This window comes from Muntiacus reevesi, chromosome 2 (genome assembly GCF_963930625.1).
Source record: "Muntiacus reevesi chromosome 2, mMunRee1.1, whole genome shotgun sequence".
Lineage (NCBI taxonomy): Eukaryota > Metazoa > Chordata > Mammalia > Artiodactyla > Cervidae > Muntiacus > Muntiacus reevesi.
In genome coordinates, this window is record NC_089250.1 from 264,878,941 (window position 1) to 264,900,089 (window position 21,149).

A 21,149-nucleotide genomic window follows, 5' to 3' on the forward strand; every position below is an offset into this window, starting at 1 on the left:
TGGAAAGTACCCCTACCTCCCTGGGCCTCGGTTTCCTCTTCTGGAAAGTGCAAAGTGGTGTGTACTGTAGCCCAGACTGGCTGTGGACAGAAAGCGTCGGGTGTGGTTAAGGGCAAGGGTTGTGGGGACTTCCTGATGGTCCGGGGGTTCAGCATCCCCCTTGCAGTGCAGGTGGCGCGGGTTCGATCCCTGGCCAGGGGAACCAAGACCCCGCGTGCCACAGAGCAGCTAGGCCTGCGTGCCACAAGGAAGACCCTGTGTGCTGTGACTAAGACCCAACGCAGCCAAGTGAGTAAATAACAAAGGAAAAAGGAGCCAGGACTGAGGCGTCAGACTGCTTAGGCCTGAGCCCCGGCTCCTCCCATGGCTCTGTGACCCCAGCAGGCTCCTTAACTCCCCTGCTTCAGAACCATTTATCTGCCCTTATCTGATTGCCGGAAGCAGTAAGTGTAATGTGCTAGCAAGGTGCTGTCCGTGTGTTTGCTGCTGAGTAGCGGGGCCTTAGAACTAGAAGTGGCCCGTCACACAGCCGGTGCTCGGGTCCTTAGTGTGCCCTGTGTGACCGGGGCCCGGGGTCAAGGCCTGATCTCCCCCTCCCCCTGGAGTGCCCTGGAGCTTCGTCAGGCTCCTGCTGAGGTGGAGGCCCCGTGGTGGGCCGAGCTGAGACGCCTGTGACTTAGGCGGCTTCCACACCTTCAGACTGCACGTGTTTCTGTAGCAGGATCTTCTGCTGGGCCAAGCGGCTTGGAAGGTTCTGAGGGTGCCATGGGTGGAGTAGCCAGGCCCTCCCTCTTCCTGGCCTGAGGCTCCTGGCTGGTTGCTTAAACCCAGCCCACCCCCTCCCCCAGTCATGATGCCTCCCTCCCGGGAGGGACAGGGAAGACCACTCTTATCACCCAGGAAGCTGTGGGCATTGTGGCCCCTTCGCAGGCTGGGGAGGGCCTGGGGTCTGAGAAGATGGGACTGGCCCAGCTTCTCCCGAGGGGCCTCCTGTCCAGGGCACGGCATGGCTTCCTGCCGCCGCCACATGGTTCTCTGGGGAGAAAGGAAGAGAGACTTCGTGCTATTCACAGAGTGAGTCGTTCATTTGCCGCAGTGATGTCTCTAGACTCACGGAGCCCTTGGTGTAGGACCGAGAGCGAGCAAGGAAACAGATACCGATTGGGGTGCATCCCGTGGGGCCCCAGAGGGACGTGGTGGAGAATACGGGTGTGGGGGCGCTGATGTAGAAAGGGGCCAGAGAGGGCTTCTCAGAAGTGGTGACATTTGAGCTGAGACCTGGATGACTGGTTAGGAAGGGGGAGTGCTCTGAGCCGCAGCAATAGCAGTTGCCGACCTAGTAGCAGAAACAAGCAAGGTCGGGCTGGGGAAATGTGTGCGCGGAGGTGGGGGTAAGACCACTGCAGGACAGAGTCAGGGGCCTTGTCCCGGGGTGAGGAGTCGCAGCCCCAGTCCCAGCGCAGGGACAGACCATGGAGACTCAAAGTGCCAGAGGCCAGCCTGTTCCTCACCGTGGTCACCATGGTTCATTATGTGCCCGCCTGGCTCCGAAGGGCAGAGACTGCAAGGTGGACAGTTTTCCTTTCCTGGGGGACCTGCTGCAGTGTCCCCGCACATGCTCACCATGTTTCTAAAGGCGCACACCCAAACACACCCCCTGGGGGTCTCCCCAGCACCCCCCGCCCCGCCCCGGCTCTGTCAGCGGCGAGCAGGGGGCCGCCCAAGCGAAGGCCCAGGAGACCAGGCTGGCTGGAGTGAGGGGCAGCGGCCCCTGGCACTGGTGCGGCTCCAGGACTGATGGAACTTTGGCATCACCAGTGGCGACTTGGGCACCCTCTGCTGGGAAAGTTAGCGCTTCCAGCCTGGGTGTGACCTCCGCTGCCTCAGTCCCTCTGAGCTACAGAAAGGCTGGTGGGGGTGGAGGAAGCCCAGCGCTTCGTCATCGGATAGAGTAACTCATGACCGTGTCCCTTCGTTTTTCCCAAGGAGTCACAGGCAGAGGCTTTTTTTGGAGCCCGCTGCGCTGCTAGAAACCCCTGCTGGTGGAAGTCGTCCTAGCAGAGGCCGCTGCTCCCCTCCACTGTGTCTGGGCCCTGTCACTCCTCCATCCTGTCCCCCGGCCTCCTGGCCCCCAGAAGGCCCTGTGGCTGGGTCCTGGGGGAGCCCCCAGCCTGGCAGGGGGACAGGGCCTGAGGGGTCGTAACTGCCGTGGGCACGGGTACCCGAGGACGCTTCCTCCTGGCGGGTGTGGAGCCATGGAGCTGACTTTGGCCCACTCTGGAGGCCATAGTGGCCCAGCCGTGTGAGAGAAGGGCCCTGGAGTGGGTGTCCTGTGTGCTCGCTCAGGCGTGCCTCCTCTCTGCACCTGATTTCGTCTGTCTTAGGTTGGGGGCCTGGTCACCTCCCCTTCCCAGGTGTGCTGTGAGGCTTCAGCTCGGGCCCGTGAAGGTTGTCACCGGTAGCGGGCTCCGTGCAGAACTCAGGGACGCTGCCATCGCACAGGCCTGTGCTGGAGCCCTCGGCTTCCCCCGCCACCACCGAGTGCCTCAGATTCCGTGTGACAGCCCTCCGTCCGGGTGCCCTGTCCCCCTGGTGTGGGTCTGAGGCCCGGCTTTGTCTTCCTCCCTTCCTCCCTCCAGCCCATGTTGGCTGATCAGCTGCTGGGCCATGTTGGCTGATCAGCTGCTGGGCCATGTTGGCTGATCAGCTGCTGGGCCAGACCTGACTGTGTAATTAAGGTTGTCAGGAAAGGCTGGCCTTGGCCTCCCTCAAGCTTCTTCCCTCCGGTCCCAAATGCTGCCCCTGTGCCCCGTGTGGACCACCAGCTCTGAGCAGCTGCTTCCCGCCCCCATTTAACTTTTCATGATGGACACCTCCCGACAGAGCAACTGTAGGAGTATGATGAATCCGCTTTCCAGCTTCAGTAACGACCCGTATGTGGCCAGTCTTGACCCTCAGGCTGTCTCACCCCCATTATCTTGCAGCAAATCCACCATCCCCCCATACGTTCTTCTGAGTTGCTTCTGAATTGGCAGGGGACACTCAGCCTCAAGCCAGCCACCTTCTGTCCTCGGCGGTCGTCTCCCCCAGTGCAGGATGAGACTGCACTCCCTGTGGCCCCTTACACAGTACATGACGCTCGGAGAGGAGCGCTCCCCCTCAAAGGAGGCTCCCCCCGAACAGGGTGAGGCTCCGGAGGCTGCCAGGAAGGCCTTCACGCTCTGATTCCTGGTCAGGTTCCCTTGCTGCTCCATCTCTGGGTTAGTTTGCTTTCTAATAATGAGCACTGTTCCGTAAAAAGGAGTGTTCACCAGCACGCTCTTCTGTTCTATGCTGTGGGTAGTAACCTGATAGGTATGCAAGTTCGCACCTTTACAAGGATCTCTGGATGAATCTCCAGGAGTGGAGGCGCTGGAGCAAAGGGCACATGCATTTGTCTTTTGGCCTCTTGATTGGTTGATGTAGCCATGTTGCTGTTGAAAGGGGTTGTGCCTGTTGGTGCGGACACCGGCTGCTCAAGGGCGCGTCCGCCTCCCACAGTCACCAGCAGGTGCTGTCCAGCTCGTGGGGGTCGGTGTGTCTGAAAAATACATTAGTGTACTTGCATTGAATTCGAATTTCTGTTTATTCTGAGAATGAGTGTGGAAGGATTCTGAACCTCGGTTTCCATCTCTGGGGACTGGACTGGCGGAGGCCATCATCGAGAGGTGGCGGGGAGAACTTGATGAAGCTCCCTCCCCAGCGGAGTAGCCAGTGCAGCGGCTGGAGGTGCAGGGTGTGAACAACGCAGGCGGGGCAGCTCCGGCCTCTGCCTCCCGCTGGAGCAGCACCCCTGGGCAGGTCACTTCCCATTGTGGGCCTCACCTGGAAGGCAGGGTGACGATGCCTACCCAGGATGGGTCACGGGTCGTTTCTGGCAGTCTGGACCCTCGCATCCTGTCCGCCTCCCTCCAGGCTCTTCCGTGTTGTTCTGCACATGGAGCCGACCCCCCGCCCCACGATGTCAGAAGGCCTTGTCTGCCTTCAAGGCCCAGGACAGTGGCCAGACATGAGCTCCGCTGTCTGTCTGTCCGTCCCTCACACTATCTTGGTGCCTTCTCTGTGCCTGGCGCTGTTAGGGACAATGTAGGGGACGTGCGTGGACCCCCATCCTGGGGCTCCCAGTCCAGTGACAGTTCAGTGTGGGCTGGGCTGAGATGGGGGAGCCCAGGGGAGGGAGCCTGACCCGTGGGGGGCTCATGGAGGGCCCCCGAGAGAAGAGGGCCCCTGAGCTGAGGGTTGAAATGAGAGTGTCCTGCCTAAGGGGAGGGAGAGAATGAGGTGAGGTGAAGCCCTGGGCCTTTCTGGGAAAGGAAAGGAGTTTTGAGTGTGGCTGGAGCACACTGCTGGCGGGGGTGGGGCGATCCATGGGCAAGTCTTCAAGGGGGCTTCTGAGACCTAGTTTCCCCCTCCACCTTGTCCCAGCTCAGTTCAGAGCATGCACAACACCCCCCAAGGGCCTCCCTGGATGGGCTGCATACTCCTCCCCCCAGGTAAGAACCCCTGGAGGGCAGGGACCCCCGTCCAAGCCCTCCCTGTCCTCCCAGCGCCAGCACACAGCTTGGCACGCCTTGCTGGGAGGTGTGGACTGACGAATAGGAAGATGGTGTCTAAGTGAGAATTGTCGGTTAGAAGCCTCATTCCAAGGGGCTGAAGGCTGAAGGGGGATTTTATTGTCTTCTGGATCTGAGGAGCCTTGACTAACTTGACTTCCAGCCTCACTGGATTCTGTGTCTCTCTCCTCTGGGCTCACCTCTCCCAAGTCGGCTTTATTCTCAAGAGGCTCTCTCCTCTTGGTGGATTCTGGAGTGGCTGCTCCAGAAGCGGGAGGCCACGTCGTCTACCCCTGGGGACGCGAGCCCTTGTTTCCTGACAGCCCTGCAGGGGTCATCCCCCTGTTGTCGGCCGGTCACTGCCAAGAGGGCTGTGGAAGGACACCTCTGGGGAGGACGGCAGGACATGGAGGTGACGCACACGTCCCCCTGGGGCCCAGGGATGGCGTCGTGAGGGCGGTGGGGCCCGGTGCTGACTGCCCGGGGCAGCGGGAGGGGACGCGGACAAGGCAGCCTCACCGTGGGGGTGGGCTGCCTGCCTGACAGGCCGTCTACCCGGGGGCTGCTGGCCTGAGGCTCCATGTGCTTCCAGGTGCCTTTTCAGGGCTGGCCTGGTGCCCCCTGAAGGTGTGAGCCCAAGCGGCCTGGGTGGGCGAGGATGGTGTTGCCCAGACGTCGAGGCGTGGACAAGAGCCCGGGTGTCCTGCAGGACTGGTCCCTGCAGTGACCCTGCTGCTGCGAGGCTCTGGCTTCCTCTCTTTCGGGCAGGGTGATGGTGATGGTGCCCTCTGTCTGCGGTAGGAAGGGTGTGACGGGACCCTCTGAGGGTGGGCTCCGCAGATGCGCTGGTCAGGCCCTGGGAGTCAGGACCACGTGTGGTTAGAACCCAGGCCTGGCTCCGGGCCGCCCAGTAGCTTCAGCCTCCCTCTTCTGCTCTGGGCACCAGTCCTGACAGCCTCCCTGTTAGGGGATTCAGGCCTCCCTGCTCCCCGGCCCTGGTCTCTGCAGACACAGTCCTCCCTAGACCGCGGATGGTGCCTGACACTGCTCTGAACCAGCCTAGTGGCTCCTGTCTCGTGCAGAGAGCGGAGTGCTCCCTGGGGCCCGCTGGATCCCCGTCCCTCCCCCTCTCCCTCTCCTGGCGCCCTGGATCCTGCCAGGCCTGTTCCCACCCCGCCCTGCCTCCCCGCAGCCACTGCCCTCTGCTCTGTGTCTCTCATTTGTGTCTGCAGCCTCAGGAGTGAGAACTGCCCCATCCCCTTGTCGTCCCACCCGCCCCCCACCACTGCTGCTTCCTGGTTTTGACGCCCACTTGGGTGACCACAGCTCCAGGCAGGCAGGGGTGTGGCCTGAGTCGCCACCGCCCCCTGGCGCCCACCCCGTCCTGGCCTCTCTTGGGTGCCTTTGCACCTGTGTGCAGAGGAGCGAGCCCTCTGCCCGTCACCTGATGCCCGGCATCAGGTTCTGTGTCCCTTTGGGAGGCAGGGGGTAGGGGAGCAGCCTCGTTTGCCCCACATCCTCTTCCTGGGAGACTGGCGCTGGCTGCACACGGGCCTCGCTCCCCACAGCTCACACCTTTGCCCCGGCCCCTGCCTCCACCCAGGCCGCTCAGGGTCATGTGAGAAAGGAGCCATGTTCCAGTTACAGAGCAGGACAGGTCGGAGTGTGCATTCCAGCCCGGCCGCTCCTGGCTCCGGGACCTTGGACAGATGGCTTGCCGTCTCTGTGCTTGCTTCCCCTGATTACAAAGTAGAAATATAACTGCCAGTCTCACAAGGTCACACAGCTGGCAGAACAAAATGGCGTAGAAAGTGCTCCTTTCTATGGAGCAAGTGCCCGTAGACTACTACGTAGATGGAGTAAGTGCCTGATGCCTGGAAGTGGTGGCCGTGGCCACCATTGTCACCTTTCTCCAGCTGTGTCTCCCGCTGAGCCAGGCCCCACTCTGGGCAGCTCCGTGGCGGGTGCCCTCATGTCCCTCTCTCCTGAGATCCTCCAGGTGTCCCTTTCAGAGAGGGAAAGAGGTCATGGTGTTCATCACAGCCTCACAGGATGAGGATCGGAACATGGGTCCTTTTACCCGAAGCCGTGACCTCTTTGCATCCCACCCCGGAGCCCAGGGGTGCACCTCTCACCGCACCACCCCTCCTCTCTGATGGCTGCTTACACCAGACCCTGCCCAAATCAGACCTTCGCAGCTGTGGCTGTGGGAGCTGGAAACACAGACTCACAGGTGTCTCCCCCTCGCACACACCTCACCAATTGTTCCGTCACTCGACAGGTGCTCTGTTCTCTTCTGGGTCCCCGCCTTCCAGCGTGGAGACAAAACACAGCATTGCCGGCTGGCCGGCCTGGAGAAGCACTCCGAAGCGTGAGCTCGGCCCCTGTCTGAGGATGCTCTGTGCTGACTCAGTCACCACACTCACCCTGGGAGGAGTCCCGCTCGGCCTCGTTTTCAGGGTCGGGTGGTTGAGGTGCAGACGTTACGTCGTTTTGCTTGGCGTCACAGAGCTTAAGTTGGGAGCCAGCACCCAGGCCCCTGACCTCAGGCTGGAGCTGGGCCCGCGCCACTTTGCAGCCCCGGCCTTGGAACCTGGCCCCAGGGCTCCAGCTCGGGCCTCCCAGCCTGGCCCAGTCCTGGTAGCCACTGACCTCACCAGGTGAGCTGTCCTCCTCACGCAGCTCGCTGGCTTTGCTCGCTCATCTGTGGGTGCCTGGCTGCAGCTGGAGGCCCGGGCACTTTGACTCACAGTGGCCTTGTGGCTCAGTTAAGGCTGGACAGGTCAAGGGTGGATGACCCGAGGTCATCACAGATGAGCAAGTGTGCGGGGGCTGGCCCTGAGCCGGCTGCCCGGGCCAGCCTCCACAGCCTGTAAAGTGCTTGGGTGGCGCCTGGCACAGCGGAAGTGCTACATAAACGCTCTGTGTAATTTCTCCGAAGCACCTGTACTGCCATTTCCTTACCGTGTTTTTTGTGTTTTTTTAACATTGGTTCATTAAAAAAATTTGAATATGTTTCATCTCATTTATTTCCAGTGATAATCTATGCAAAGTACTGGCTTTGATTTAATAGTTCCTTTTTCTTATATATGAATGAAATACACATACATACTGATGACCTCCTCAAGGTCCTTCCCAATCCACCTGACACTCAGGCGTGCCCACTGGTGACAGACCAGGCCTGGGGACGTGGCTGGCGGTGCCGTTGAGAAAAGTAAGACGGGGCTGGGGGGCCCCCAGGCTGAACCCCGCTTCTGTTCCTCTGAGTGTTTCACCCCACTGCTGCCCCCGCCTGAAATGGGTGTCTCAGCATCAGAGAAGAATGACGAGACGCAATTATCATCCTTTTTGAAAAGTGATGTTATTTCATTTACCAGTTTTCGGCTGAGCTGGGTTTTCATTGCCACGCGCAGGCTTTTCTCCAGTTGCGGCGAGCAGGGCCTGCTCTGGTTGTGGTGCGTGGGCCTCTCATTGCCGCCCGTGTCTTCTTGTGTTACGGAGCAGGGACTGTAGGCCTGTGGGCTGTAGCAGTTGTGGCGCTCGGGCTCTTAGGGCACAAGCTCAGTAGTTGCGGTGCACAGACGTTGCTCTGCGGCATGTGGAATCCTCCCGGATCAGGGATCGAACCCATGTCTCCTGCATTGGCAGATAGCTTCTTCACCACTGAGCCACGAGGGAAGCCCGCAGTTGTCATTCTTGTCTGCAGTTGCTCTGGGCCTTGGGCCCCAGGTCTCCGAGCCTGTCTGTCTCTCCTGCCCCTGCTCTCAGCTTCGCCTACTGCACACGAGTGGGCAGGTGCTGCCTCCCCCTCCCTGGCAGTGACCTCGTGTGAGGCTCTACAGGCATCAAAACCCCACGGGCGCCTCACTGGAGGAGCGGCTGGATGGTACCTGTGGCTGGTGTGGAGGTGGCAAGGTCAGAGACCCTGGCCCTCAGACTCACCAGGACGCCTCTCAGAGCAAAGACCAACAGTGGATAGGCTTTCAGGGGACATCAGGAGCCAGAAGTCCTAGGCAGTCAGGGAGGGCTTCTTGGAGGAAGCAGTGTCGGAGCTGGACACCTAAAGGACCAACTGCAATTTGAGAAGTTGCTAAGGGCTCACATTTCCTGTAGACTGTCTAGGATACTGAGAACTGCTACTGAACAACCCCATGTGTACCAGTCCCTACTTCATCCCCATCTGAGGTGACCAGACCAGCTCCACCTTGGCCTGGGGGCTGTTATTGAAGGGAGTGGGTCTCAGGGAGCAGTTTTTGCCTTTTGGCCATCTGATAAAGCCTGTGTACACTTTTTTTGAGCGACGATTTTTTTTTTAAATCCTGGAGTGGGCTGCCATGCCCTCCTCCAGGGGATCTTCCTGACCAAAGGGTAGAACTCCCGACTCTAGATATCTCTGCACTGGGAGCAGGTTCCTTACCACTAGTGTCACCTGGGAAGCCCCGTGCAGCAGCGAAAACGGGATTTATAAAGGGTAACAGTTAAAATAGTTTATTAAATACCTTTAAAATCATTATATAGTATTTATACTTGTCCTCATTGACACATGAAATTACAGGATGTAGCAGCAGCTCGGACATCTCCCAAAGCAGTGATGAGCGTTCAGGATCTGCAGTAACTGTTACGTGACGTGAAAACATCTGCCGTTTCTATTGATGACAGAGTGTTAGGGTCTGCTAAAGAGTGTTTCTTTTCTCTCTTTTTTGTCTCTTACATTACTAAGAAGGCAATGCTAAATTACGTCACAGTTCAGCTAGTGAAAACAAAGAGGCAATTTTTCTCAAGTTCATGGATCCCCCAGGGGGTCGGTGGCCCCTTGCTTGGCGGATTCCCTGAGGACAGGCCAGTGCCTATCCCCCCCTCCCCCAGAGCTGAGAGCCACCAGGCACGTGGTGGCATGTCAGGGGCAGCTGACATGGGGGAGGCTGCTGGTCACCTACAGCTTCTCTCAGACTCCATGCTGCCCCCTTCCACCCAAGAAGGAAGCGAGGGGTATAGGATGGGGCCTGAACTCTGGGGAGCCCGGGGCCTCTACGAGCTTCTTTCCTCCAGCATCCCTCCCTAACACAGTGGAGAGAGTTCTGGAGTGGGTATTCCACTTTGCCTGGACCAGCTGCCTGGCCCCAGGGAGGCAGCTTTCCTTCCCTGGACCTTGGTTTCCTCCCCAAGAAGTCATGGTGCTGTTTGATAGGGTCGGGGTATTGGGCTCCTGGCCAGAGTGGTGGCCGGAGGGAGCGTCCCCTGGAAATGCCTGCCCAGAAGCTCCGCAGGGGCTCCCACTGGCCCATCCCTGCCCACCCTGCAGCCCCCTGTCCGCTCCACGCTGCTGGCTCCCTGCACCCAGGCCTGACCCCGTGCCTCCCCGGCTCAGAGCCCCTCCTTATTGCACTCCCGGCTGCCCCCGGGCAAAATCCAGGCTCTGACAGTCAAAAACTGGTCTTTTCACCTGGCGAATGGCTAAACAAAATGCATACCTGGACAGTTACTACGCAGCACCACAACGGGGCCAAAACTCAAAACTTCCGTTCCAGAAAGAAGCGGGCTGCCAGAGGCCACATACTGTTTACCACTGTTTGTATGAAATGTCCAGAAAAGGCAAATCTCTGCAGACAGAAAGGCCAGCCCTACCTTCCACATGGTGACAGGTCCCGAGATTCCCAAGGACAAGCCTGTGCAGGTTGGGTTTGGGCTGCACCCCTCGTTCATTTGGGGAGCCACTGTCCACCGCCTTGGGGCGCCAGGGCCGTGTCCCTGGGGCACAGGAAGCCCCGTTCGGTGCTGAGGGCGTTTTGGGAGTGAGGAATCTGAGAGTCCGTATGGCATCTCAGTTAAGGGCTGAGTTCCAGCTCCACTACTCACCAGCTGTGTGACCTTGGGCAAAGTGCTTCACCTCTCTGAGCTCAACTTCCTCATAAGGTTGGAGTGTGGCCTCATTCTCTCACTCAAAAGAAACCACAAATCAGACATCTGCTCTGGGTCTGGCCCTGTGCCGGGTGGTGTTGGGGACCCTGGGGGTGACCAAGGGAGCCCCAGTCCTGGCCTGTGGGGTCTCCCAGTCTAGTGGAGGAAGTAGCTGACAGTTAGAAAAATGGTGTGATATTAGTTGTATGATGTTTATGTGAAGGTGTTTGGGGAGCTTTGGGTAGGTGTGGGAGGATGGGGTAACTTGGCTTGGGGGCACCGGGAGACACATCCCCAGAGTAGCAGTCACAGCAAGGGCCTCAACAGCAGGACTGAACTCAATGGGTTGTTGGAAGGAGGTTGAGAGGGGAGAGGGGTGTCAGAGGCCAGTGGGTGGGATGGGTGAATGAGGCCCAGGGTGTGGAGAGTCACCTGCCTGGGTCTTCTCTGCCTGCAGCCCAGAATGTGACCGTGGACGAGATCATTGGAGCCTACAAGCAGGCTTGCCAGAAGCTGAACTGCAGACAGATCCCCAAGCTCCTCAGGCAGCTCCAGGTATGCCAGGTGACTGGGGGTGGGGGTGGTCCCTGGGGTGAAGCTGCCCTCCCTGTGCCCCCAGCACCCTCTGGGCCCGTGGTGCCTGCCCCAAGCAAGAGAGGGTACACGAAACACTCCCCTTCCCCAGCCTAGCCGGCCAGCCAAGGGCTAGTGTAAATATGTCTTTGAAAATCCTCTCTTAAGTGGTAAAACCAGTCAGGCTTTTCATGAATACTTAAACAGTACAGAATTATATAAAGTAGGAAATTACTCGTCAAGAATTATCCGCTCTCCAAATAAGTTCTCTTCCCCAGGGGAAAAGCCATGTATATGAAATTTAAAAGTCTGAATGACAAAAATAATGTATATTCTCTCTTTAAAGAAGTTCAAATACCGCGTGTATAAAAAGCAAGCTGTGTCTCTCACTTCTTGCCCGTCCTGTTCCCAGGAGTGCCCCCTGGTGGCGGCTTGGGGTTTTCGCCCTCTAGACTCTGCTTTTATAAATGGAGGAGTCACTGTCCAGAGGTGTGTAGACACGTGGGCAGGTTCTGTTCTTTGTATGACTAAGGCCTTGCTGTGGGGCTTCTCTGGTGGTTCAGCCCATAAAGAATCTACCTGCAATGTGGGAGACCCAGGTTTGATCCCTGGGTCAAGAAGATCCTCTGGTGGTTCAGCCCATAAAGAATCTACCTGCAATGTGGGAGACCCAGGTTTGATCCCTGGGTCAAGAAGATCCTCTAGAGAAGGGAATGGCAACCCACTCCAGTATTCTTGCCTGGAGAATCCCCATGGACAGAGCGGGCTACAGTCTATGGGGTCACAAAGAGTTGGACACGACTGAGTGACACACACACACACACACACACACACACACACACACACACGGCTTTGCTGTACCTTTGGACAGAGCGGGCTACAGTCTATGGGGTCACAAAGAGTTGGACACGACTGAGTGACACACACACACACACACACACACACACACACACACACACACACACACGGCTTTGCTGTACCTTTGGACAGAGCGGGCTACAGTCTATGGGGTCACAAAGAGTTGGACACGACTGAGTGACACACACACACACACACACACACACACACACACACACACACACACACACACGGCTTTGCTGTACCTTTGGCCTGCTCGCCCCTAGTCATCATTCGCAGGTGTCTTCCCTGTCGCCCGTCCACCCTGGTCATGTTGGTAGAGCACTGCCTCAGTGCCTTCCCTCTGGACAGATCATTCCAGAATGTGTCAGGATTGCTTGTTTCAGAGCCCTGGCTGCCCCACTGTTAGGGACAGACAACCTGGCAGCCTGGTCAAGGTCTTCCTGCCTTGACCACTGTTCGCTCTGCTTTCCCAGGAGTGTACGGACCTCGGGCACCGCATCGACTGTCTGGATCTGAAAGGTGTGTGTCTGGAAGGGGCCGAGGGCCCTTGGGTGGTGGGCAAAGCTGGGGCCTCCCTGGAGGTGGCCGAGGGCAGGCAGGGCTGGGCCAGAGAGAGGTGTGGGCATCCCCGGAGGTGAGATAGGCGCCTCGAGCCATGGGGAGGCGCGGGGGTCTTTCCTCCCTGGGTTGGCCGGGAGCCTGTGTTTCCACCCAGCGCCCCGCCCCACACCTGGTGCACATGCGTAGAGATGCGCGCATAGATGCGCCTACGCACATGGCGCTCCATCTCGTCCCAGGTGAGAAGCTTGACTACAAGACATGCGAAGCCCTGGAAGAGGTCTTCAAGAGGTTGCAATTCAAGGTCGTGGATCTGGAACAGACGAACCTAGACGAAGATGTGAGCAGCCCGCTACCGCCCATCCCCACGCCCTGAGCTCCCTGCCCCTTAGAGGTCTGGGAGGACAGAGGCTGGGCGGGGCCTCTCGAGGAGCAAGATCAGGGAGACGTCCAGAGTGGCCAGAGTGGCGCGGTGGGGTTGGACTCTGGCAGGGGCCCCGGAAACGGTCTCATAGACTCACCCCAAAGATGGGGGCTTCCTAAGCAACGGAGACATGGGGAAGCAGGCCTGAGCGAAGGCGTATGGCCTTCGGGAGCCTAGGGCCTCAGCCCCTGCCTCCTGGCTTCTCCGGGTGGCCATGACCCAAGCCCCGCTGTCTCTGCCCAGGGTGCCTCAGCCCTCTTCGACATGATCGAGTACTATGAGTCGGCCACCCACCTCAACATCTCCTTCAACAAGCACATCGGCACCCGGGGCTGGCAGGCTGCCGCCCACATGATGCGCAAGGTGGGCACCTCCCGCCCGCAGCCTCTCCTCGTAGGGCCTGGTTCCACAGCCCTTCCCTCTCCAGCCAGTGTCCCCGCTGTACAACCAGGTGGCCCTGCTGCCTATGAGGCTGTTGGGATATGGGGGGCGGGGGGCCAAGGCGGGGAGGGCGGGGCCAGCCTGACCCCGCCCCTCACGCACCTGCCTCGCAGACAAGCTGCCTGCAGTACCTGGACGCCCGCAACACACCCCTGCTGGACCACTCGGCGCCCTTCGTGGCGCGCGCCCTGCGCATCCGCAGCAGCCTAGCGGTGCTGCACCTGGAGAGCGCCAGCCTGTCGGGGCGGCCCCTCATGCTGCTTGGTGAGCGCCGGGGCGGCGCGCTGCTGGGCTCGGGCTGTTGGCCGGGTCCCCCGGGCCTTGTGGGTCACAACCCTCTACCCCTCTCCCCTAGCCACGGCCCTGAAGATGAACATGACTCTGCGGGAGCTGTATCTCGCCGACAACAAGCTCAACGGCCTGCAGGACTCTGCCCAGCTCGGCAACCTGCTCAAGTTCAACTGCTCCCTACAGATCCTGGACCTCCGCAACAACCACGTGCTGGACTCAGGTGGGTATGTGGTCTGTACCCCACCCCGCTTCAGTCCCCCAGCACCCACCGTGTGGCCAGCCAGTCACTCGGGGTGCTGCTGACACAGGGGTGGCCAGGACAGTCCCAGCCCTCCCCTCCTGGTGACGGCTCAGATGGGGCTGGGCTGTGGGAGCCCCAGGGTCTGGCCCCGACTCAGGATGAGGGAGGAGTTCAGAAAGAGGGAACAGCTCAACTGTTCCTTCAGGGTGAGGTGCAGTATTGACCACATGGTTGATGTTGGGATAAAGGATCAACCGGAAGATGTTTAAGGTGTGCAGTGCAGGCAGGGACCTCTGGGTGGTGATGAGGAGGCAGTGCTGGAGCCAGCCATTTAAACAGCCTAGGGAAGAATCCAGGCAGAGAATACCAAGTGCAGAGACCCTGAGGTGGGAAGGAGCTTATGCGTGCGTGTTCAGTCATTTCAGTCATGTCCTACTCCTTTTGACCCCATGGACTATAGCTAGCCAGGCTCCTCTGTCCATGGGATTCTCCAGGCAAGAATACTAGAATGGGTTGCCATGCCATTCTCCAGAGGATCTTCCTGACCCAGGGATCGAACCCCCATCTCCTGCATTGCAGGCAGATTGTTTTATTGCTTGAACCACCAGGAAAGTCTGGGAAAGAGCTTAGATGTTAGATATCTGGGGGGGAAGAGCCCCAGTGAGCCTGAAGGTGAGTGAGCAGTGAAGAGGGACTAGTCACAAGGCCTTGACAGCAGGAGGAATTTGATTTCATCCTGGTTCACTGTTCACAAGCAGAGTCCCTTGGCCTCTGTGAGGACAGGTTTCCTGGGGAGGGAGGCGCAGGATGGGGCAGCAAGTCCAGCGCCTTCCTCCAGGGCATTTGGCCCCAGACACCACGGGTACTGAGCACCTACCACATTCAGGGCCTCTTGGCTCCTGGTTCACAGCTGTGAGTGAGGCAGAAGTGTCTCCCTCAGGAGAGACAAAGCCAAGATACATTAATAATGTCTGTTAGATGGTGAGACATGCCCTGAGGAGAAACAAAGCCATGATGGGAGACAGAGCTGTCTGCTGAGGGTAGGCTGGCCAGGACTGTCCTGTGAGCGGGTGAGATTTGAGTGAAGATCTGAGGCAGGTGGAGGAGTCCTTCATCTACTTACCCAGAGGAAGAATGATCTCTGGGATTGGGAAGCTGTGTGTGCCAGGTCCTAGGTAGTGGGGCCAGAGCCTGTGGGGCTGAGCAGGCCGGGGCGGGGGTTTCTGAGCATTCGCAGGGTGGCTCCCGGGCCAGCAGCCCCTGGGGAGAGTCCCCGACCGCAGACAAGACTCGCCCACGGGCCTCCCCAGGTCTGGCCTACATCTGCGAGGGCCTCAAGGAGCAGAGGAAGGGGCTGGCGACCCTGGTGCTGTGGAACAACCAGCTCACTCACACGGGCATGGCTTTCCTGGGCATGACGCTGGTGAGTCGACTGGAGCGGGAAGGGTCAGCGTGGCCCCTCCAGCACCTCCCCCGCCCCCCCTCCTCTTCCGCGGTCCCGGCTCATCCTGCCAGTTGGGGAACCTGCCCTCTCCCGCCAGCCCTGCTTGCTCTCTGCTCCGGCTCCTGCTCCCTCTTTCCCTGAGGAGGGTAGCCCTTCCTTCATTGCTTCCCCACACCCAGCACCACAGACTAGTACAAGACAGTGCCTTGTGCCAGGGGAAAACGTTTTGCATAGAAAGTTAGCATTCCTGGAACTCTTCAGTAAGTCTTGAATCTGTTCATCACATGGTATTCAAAGCAAGCCCACAGGGTACAAGGACTCAGATCCAGGTTAAGAATTACTCACAGCCAGACCTGTGCCCAGAGCCCTCACGAGGCTGGCAAGGTCAGAGGGTGGGCCTGGGGCTGTGGGGTGCAGCGCCTGGCTGGACACTCAGAGGGCTGGGGAGCGGACGGGCAGCTGGCACTTGGGAGGTTTCTGTGTACCCGAGGGATTCGGCCCGGAGCAGGAAGGTGCTGGTCCTCAGACTGGGGGCACTGCCAAGGAGAGCCTGCCTCTTTCCTGACTGGCCTCCTGGGCCTTTCCTGGCTCTCGTGTGCCAACCACTCCAGCCGCACACACACAGCCTGGAGACGCTGAACCTGGGCCACAACCCCATCGGGAACGAGGGCGTGCGGAACCTCAAGAATGGCCTCATTGGCAACCGAAGCGTGCTGCGCCTCGGCCTGGCCTCCACCAAGCTCACGTGCGAGGGTAGGGTGCGGGGGATGGCGGGGCTGGGCCGGGGGGCGGCCAGCGGGTGTGGGCCCGTGGCCAGCCCCTGCGGTCCCCCTCCCAGGCGCGGTGGCAGTGGCGGAGTTCATCGCCGAGAGCCCCCGCCTCCTGAGACTGGACCTTCGGGAGAACGAGATCAAGACGGGCGGGCTCATGGCGCTGTCGTTGGCCCTCAAGGTGAACCACTCCCTGCTGCGCCTGGACCTCGACCGTGAGCCCAAGAAAGAGGTGGTGAGCGGGCTCTTCCCTGACGGCAGGTGGGGGTCGGGCGCTGCTGGCAGGCCACTCAGAGCCCGAGCCCGGCCTGCTCCTCCGCCTGCAGGTGAAGAGCTTCATCGAGACGCAGAAGGCACTGCTCGCTGAGATCCAAAACGGCTGCAAGCGCAACTTCGTGCTGGCGCGGGAGCGGGAGGAGAAGGAGCAGCGGCTTCAGCTCTCGGCCTCCATGCCCGAGATCACCGTCACCGAGCCCCAGCCTGACGACGAGCCGCGGGAGGAGCCCGCCACCGAGGCGCAGGAGAACGGGGTGCCGGGCCCCAGTCCCGGGCCGGACTCAGACTCAGACTCAGACTCTGAGGGGGAGGACGGGGACGAGGCGGATGGGGAGAGGGCTGAGGCCCCCTGCCCCGCCCTGGTGCCCCCCACGGACTCCCCGGGCCCTGGGGAAAGGAGTCCCCCAGGCTGCCCCTCCTCACCTGCTGAGCAGCGCATCTCCGTGTCCAGCCCAGGCTGGGGCCACAAAGTGTTTGTGGTGACCCGGGTGGAGAGCCCACCCGAGAGGGCAGAGCCGCCCACGCCCCCCGCCCCTCCTGGTCCTGTGTCCCCACCCGCCTCAGCCTCCCCGCCGCCCACACCTTTCCCGACGCCCACTGAGGCTGCCGGCACTCCGGACCCTGGGCCTCCTGGGCCCCAGCCACCGCCGGAGCCGCCCCAGGTGGGGCCACCATTGCCCAATGGCCTGAAGCCCGAGTTCGCCCTCGCACTGCCCCCAGAGCCGCCCCCAGGGCCTGAGGCCAAGGTGGGCAGCTGTGGCCTGGAACACGGTGAGAGGCGCCCTGCGGCTGGGTGGCGGGGCCCCAGGGTGCTGCATGTGACCGTGGGGTGCCTCAGTTTCCCCTTGATGAAAGTGAACCTTGATTGGGACAAGTGGGACTGGGTTCTCGGTTCCCCCCTTACTCCCTTGGGTCCCTGGGAGCCCCGTGGGGGTGGGGCATGTCAGATCTGCTGACTGGAGTCTGAGGGTCTCAGTGGTTCCTGGACCTGTGCTCCCCTGTGAGTCTGGCTCAGGCAGGGCTACTGCCCCCAGCCCTCCCACCTGACTGGAGGCCGCCCACCCTTCTCCCCTGACGCCCCACAGAGCTGAGCTGCTCCAAGAATGAGAAGGAGCTTGAAGAGCTGCTTCTGGAAGCCAGTCAGGAATCTGGGCAGGAGACACTGTGACACTTTAGGTGCGGTGCGGGCCGGGGGCACAGGGGGCCGGGGAGCCAGTGACAGAGCCCCAGCTCTGATAGGCCCCCTGCCCCTTCTCTCCTCTCTCAGCTCCCTTTTACCCGTCGGTCTTCGAAGAGCTGAGGACAGAGCCATGAGAATCTGCTCACCCTCACCCCCAGCCTTCCTGAGGCCCGGGACACCAGGGGGTGGGGGCCTTCCTGGGACCCCCGCCCACCCCCACACGCAGCAACACTACACGGGTTGCAGGAGCTACAGGGCGGGGCCCTCCCCGCCCTGACTGAAGCACTTCTATTTATGAACACTCGACACTCGAAGACTCTGGGCTGGGGGTGGAAGGGAGGAGGAAGTGGATGCGGTCTCCAAGGTCATCGGGGTCAGGAGGCCCCGTGCCTCTTCCCGGGGGCCCATTTGGCCAGGCTTGCCCCATCGAGGGCAGGAGCCCTAGGTGGTGGCGGGATGGCTCCCAGGGCCCCGGGTGCGGGACCAGGCCGGAGGCACGGCTTGGGAGGGGTGGTGAGCGGTGGTGGTGGTGGTGGTTGGACTTGGCGGAGCAGCCCCAGGCAGGGTGAGGGGCCTGGGCTGGGGTGGGTGGGGGGAGCCGAGATCAGAGCTTTCTTTATCTTAAGTGCAATAAATCTTTCAGGGAGCTGGGGCGGGGAGCAGCCAGGGCTTGGAGAACCTGCTGTCCGGCCACGTGGGGCTGCGCCCTGAGAGGCACTACAACCCGGGTGGGGAGGCGCGGGGGAGGGGGGCGCAGAGGGCGGGGAGGGGCTGCTCCTGTCGGTGCAACTCTGTTCACACCTTTTCTAATAAACCAGAGCTGGGTTCCCCGTTTGCCTGCTCTCTGCTTGCCCTGATCCTGGGTCTCCGCTGTGGGGGCTCTGGGCAGGGGGAGGGGGAGGGCAGGGGCGCGACAGGTCCTGACTGTGGAGCATCCACGGGGATGTGTGGAGGCCATCCCGGAGGAGAGCCCCAAGGCGCGACAGGCAGGAGCTGGGTCTTCCCACCACAGCCGCCACCCCGGCACCGCTTCCTCACAGGAGCCCAGGCTCCTCTGTGTCTGACCGCCGGTTCGTCCATGCTTCCACTCCCCTCTCTTCCGAGGAAATACGTTTCAAATACCTCCCAGCTTCAGGTCCAGCTCGGGTTCAGAGGTCATTGCTCTGCCCGGTCAGACTCTGTGCACCCCTACGGACTGTAGCCCCCGCAGGCTCCTCTGTCCGTGGGACTTCCCAGGCAAGAATGCCTGAGTGGGTTGCCATTCCCTTCTCCAGGACTCTTCCTGACCCAGGGATTGAACCCGGGTCTCTTGCATTGCAGGCAGGTTCTTTACCGCCTGAGCCACCAAGGAAGTAGACAGCAGCCCAGCCCCGTGAGCCCTAGACGTCCTGTCAGGAGAACACCCTGCCCCCGGAGCCGGCGGGTCGCCTGGTCACTGCCCACAGGCACTGAGCTGTGGCTGGAGGGCTGTTGGGCACTTATTTCTGGGAAATCTGGGTCTCACCTTTCAGAAAAGGTGAGAACCACTTAAGGGGAAGGCCTTTGCACCTACTCCTTTCCTGTGTGGGAGGCCGGCTCAGGAGGCCACATCTCAGGAAGAGATGCGGTGAAAAGATGATGAGAATCACAGCATCGATGACCAGGAGCCCCTTCCGTTCCTATGCAAACTGCCCCAGTTGCCTGGGCGACTGAGATGAACACCTTGAGCCACCAACCACTATGGTGTTCTAACAGTCCTTAGGACTGGAACTTAGTCCCCTTGGCTGGGACTCCCTCTCATTTGGGCAAAGGGCTGGGGGATGCCATGTACATTGGTCACCAGCCCGTGGCTCCCGCCCTGCTGGCAGCCGGGCAGACACCCACACAGTGTCCAGGATCCGGGCTGTGGGCAGCAGCATCCTCTGACCGGTACAGCTGTGAGGGTGGGGGACAAGCCCCTCCAGGCTGCCCTGCCTCCAGCCCCCCTTCCTAGAGAGACCCAGGAGTGCCAGCTTTGTTTCAGAGTGCTGAGAAACCACAGTCTTTTGCCAAGTTGGAGTATTGTCAGTACAGCCCCCTAAAAATCTCAGTAGGTCTTTGGTGAAATTTAGCCATTGCCCAGGAGTCAACCCCGGTGGGGGCTTTTGGCCCTTGCAGCAGTGTTGGGTGCTCACCCATCCCCTTTGCTGTCTGCCTCCACCTCCAGGCCAGGTGATTAACAGGCTGGGCTGAGGGGGACGTGTGGGGAAGGAGCCTCTGCCTCATGGGGTGCCTGGGAACGTCTGGAGTCCTCTTGCCAGCCTTGTCCCTGCCCTTCACTTCAGCTTGTGGTGAGGAATTAACCCTTTCCAACTGTTGATTCAGGGTTGAATTGTGAGCCTCACCCACACCTCGGATGGGACTTTAGAAATAGGGTCTTTATCGAGGTATTCAAGTTAAAATGAGGTTGTAGGATGGGCCCTGATCCAATACGAAAAGGGGGAATTTGGAGACAGAGACAGATGTGCTCACAGGGAAGATATAAGGACATCGAAGGCCTTGTGAGGATGGAGGACTTGTGATGCAACCACAAGGCAAGGGTGCCCAAAACTGGAAGAGGCGAGGAAGGGTTCCCTTTCCAGGTTTCTGAGGGAGTATGGCCCTGACAACTCCTTGATTTTGGACTTCTGACTTCCAGAACTGTAAGGAAATAAATCTCTGCTGTTCTAAGCTACTCAGTTCATAGGATTTAGTTATAGCAGCCCCAGGAGACTAGTAGACCAGCTCTGCGGGGATTCTGATTTTCTGACTTTTAGGAGTCTTGGATCTTAAAGGTAGATCCCTTTGGCCAAGGGTATTTTGTTGTTTTATTTAAAGGCCACGCGTCTCAGCTTAAGGGATCTTAGTTCCTTGACCAGAGATCAAACCTTGGCCCTCGGCAGTGAGCCTCAGAGCCCTAACCACTGGACCACCAGGGAAGTCCCTGGCCAAGTACCTCTTTCCTTTGCCTTCAGCCACCCAAGCATCACCCAAGCTTGTGAACACACGAGTCCTTCACAACAGCTTGACATTGTACCAAATCTTAAAAGATCTCAGTGCTCTAACACGGGAGATGTTTATTTTCATGCACGTGGGCGTTGAGGGTGGCAGACAGCTGTTCTCCATGAAGTGACTCTTGGAAGCCAGGACCCTTCTCTCTGGCGGCTCTGCCATAGGTCCTCAGGACACCCTGCGTCCAGCAGGCAGGCGGGGGAGGAGAGCGGAGAAAAGCAATCCTGACTCTTAAGTCGTTGTCACGATGGGAAAAGACACACACTTCCACTCCCTTCTAGCTGCCAGTTCCCAGCAAAAGCCCCACACTACAGAGGACCTGTGAATGCTGGGGGGACAGGGAGCCATCTTGGCCACACCCAGCCCCTCTGATATCCTCTTTTGGTTTGGTTTTTTGATGTTTTTTTAGTCTCCGAAAGCTCTATAGTTTTGCCAGACTCATGGCCAGAATCTAAGATAAAATTGGGCAACAGTTTGACCACTCACTGCTGCACACCCTGTTACAGGCAGCAGCTTCCTCCTGGGGCCTGGGGGTGAGGCGGTCCTCAGTCCTACTCCTGACTTCCAACCGAGTCTACAGGTGAGTTCTGC

At 59.8% G+C, this 21,149-nt stretch overlaps 1 protein-coding gene across 1 annotated transcript in view; it reads left to right on the top strand.

Moving 5' to 3' along the window:
* Positions 1-18,275, top strand: part of PPP1R37 (protein phosphatase 1 regulatory subunit 37) — a 40,825-nt gene extending 22,550 nt beyond the window's left edge. The window contains exons 2-13 of the mRNA XM_065926293.1: positions 10,948-11,045; positions 12,398-12,443; positions 12,722-12,822; positions 13,150-13,269; positions 13,461-13,611; positions 13,703-13,858; positions 15,190-15,302; positions 15,935-16,076; positions 16,162-16,328; positions 16,420-17,140; positions 17,455-17,545; positions 17,637-18,275. Coding sequence (XP_065782365.1) covers positions 10,948-11,045; positions 12,398-12,443; positions 12,722-12,822; positions 13,150-13,269; positions 13,461-13,611; positions 13,703-13,858; positions 15,190-15,302; positions 15,935-16,076; positions 16,162-16,328; positions 16,420-17,140; positions 17,455-17,537 — 1,898 coding nt within the window. The 3' untranslated portion in view covers positions 17,538-17,545; positions 17,637-18,275. The remainder of the gene's footprint in view (positions 1-10,947; positions 11,046-12,397; positions 12,444-12,721; positions 12,823-13,149; positions 13,270-13,460; positions 13,612-13,702; positions 13,859-15,189; positions 15,303-15,934; positions 16,077-16,161; positions 16,329-16,419; positions 17,141-17,454; positions 17,546-17,636) is intronic.
* The last annotated feature ends 2,874 nt before the right edge of the window (positions 18,276-21,149 follow it).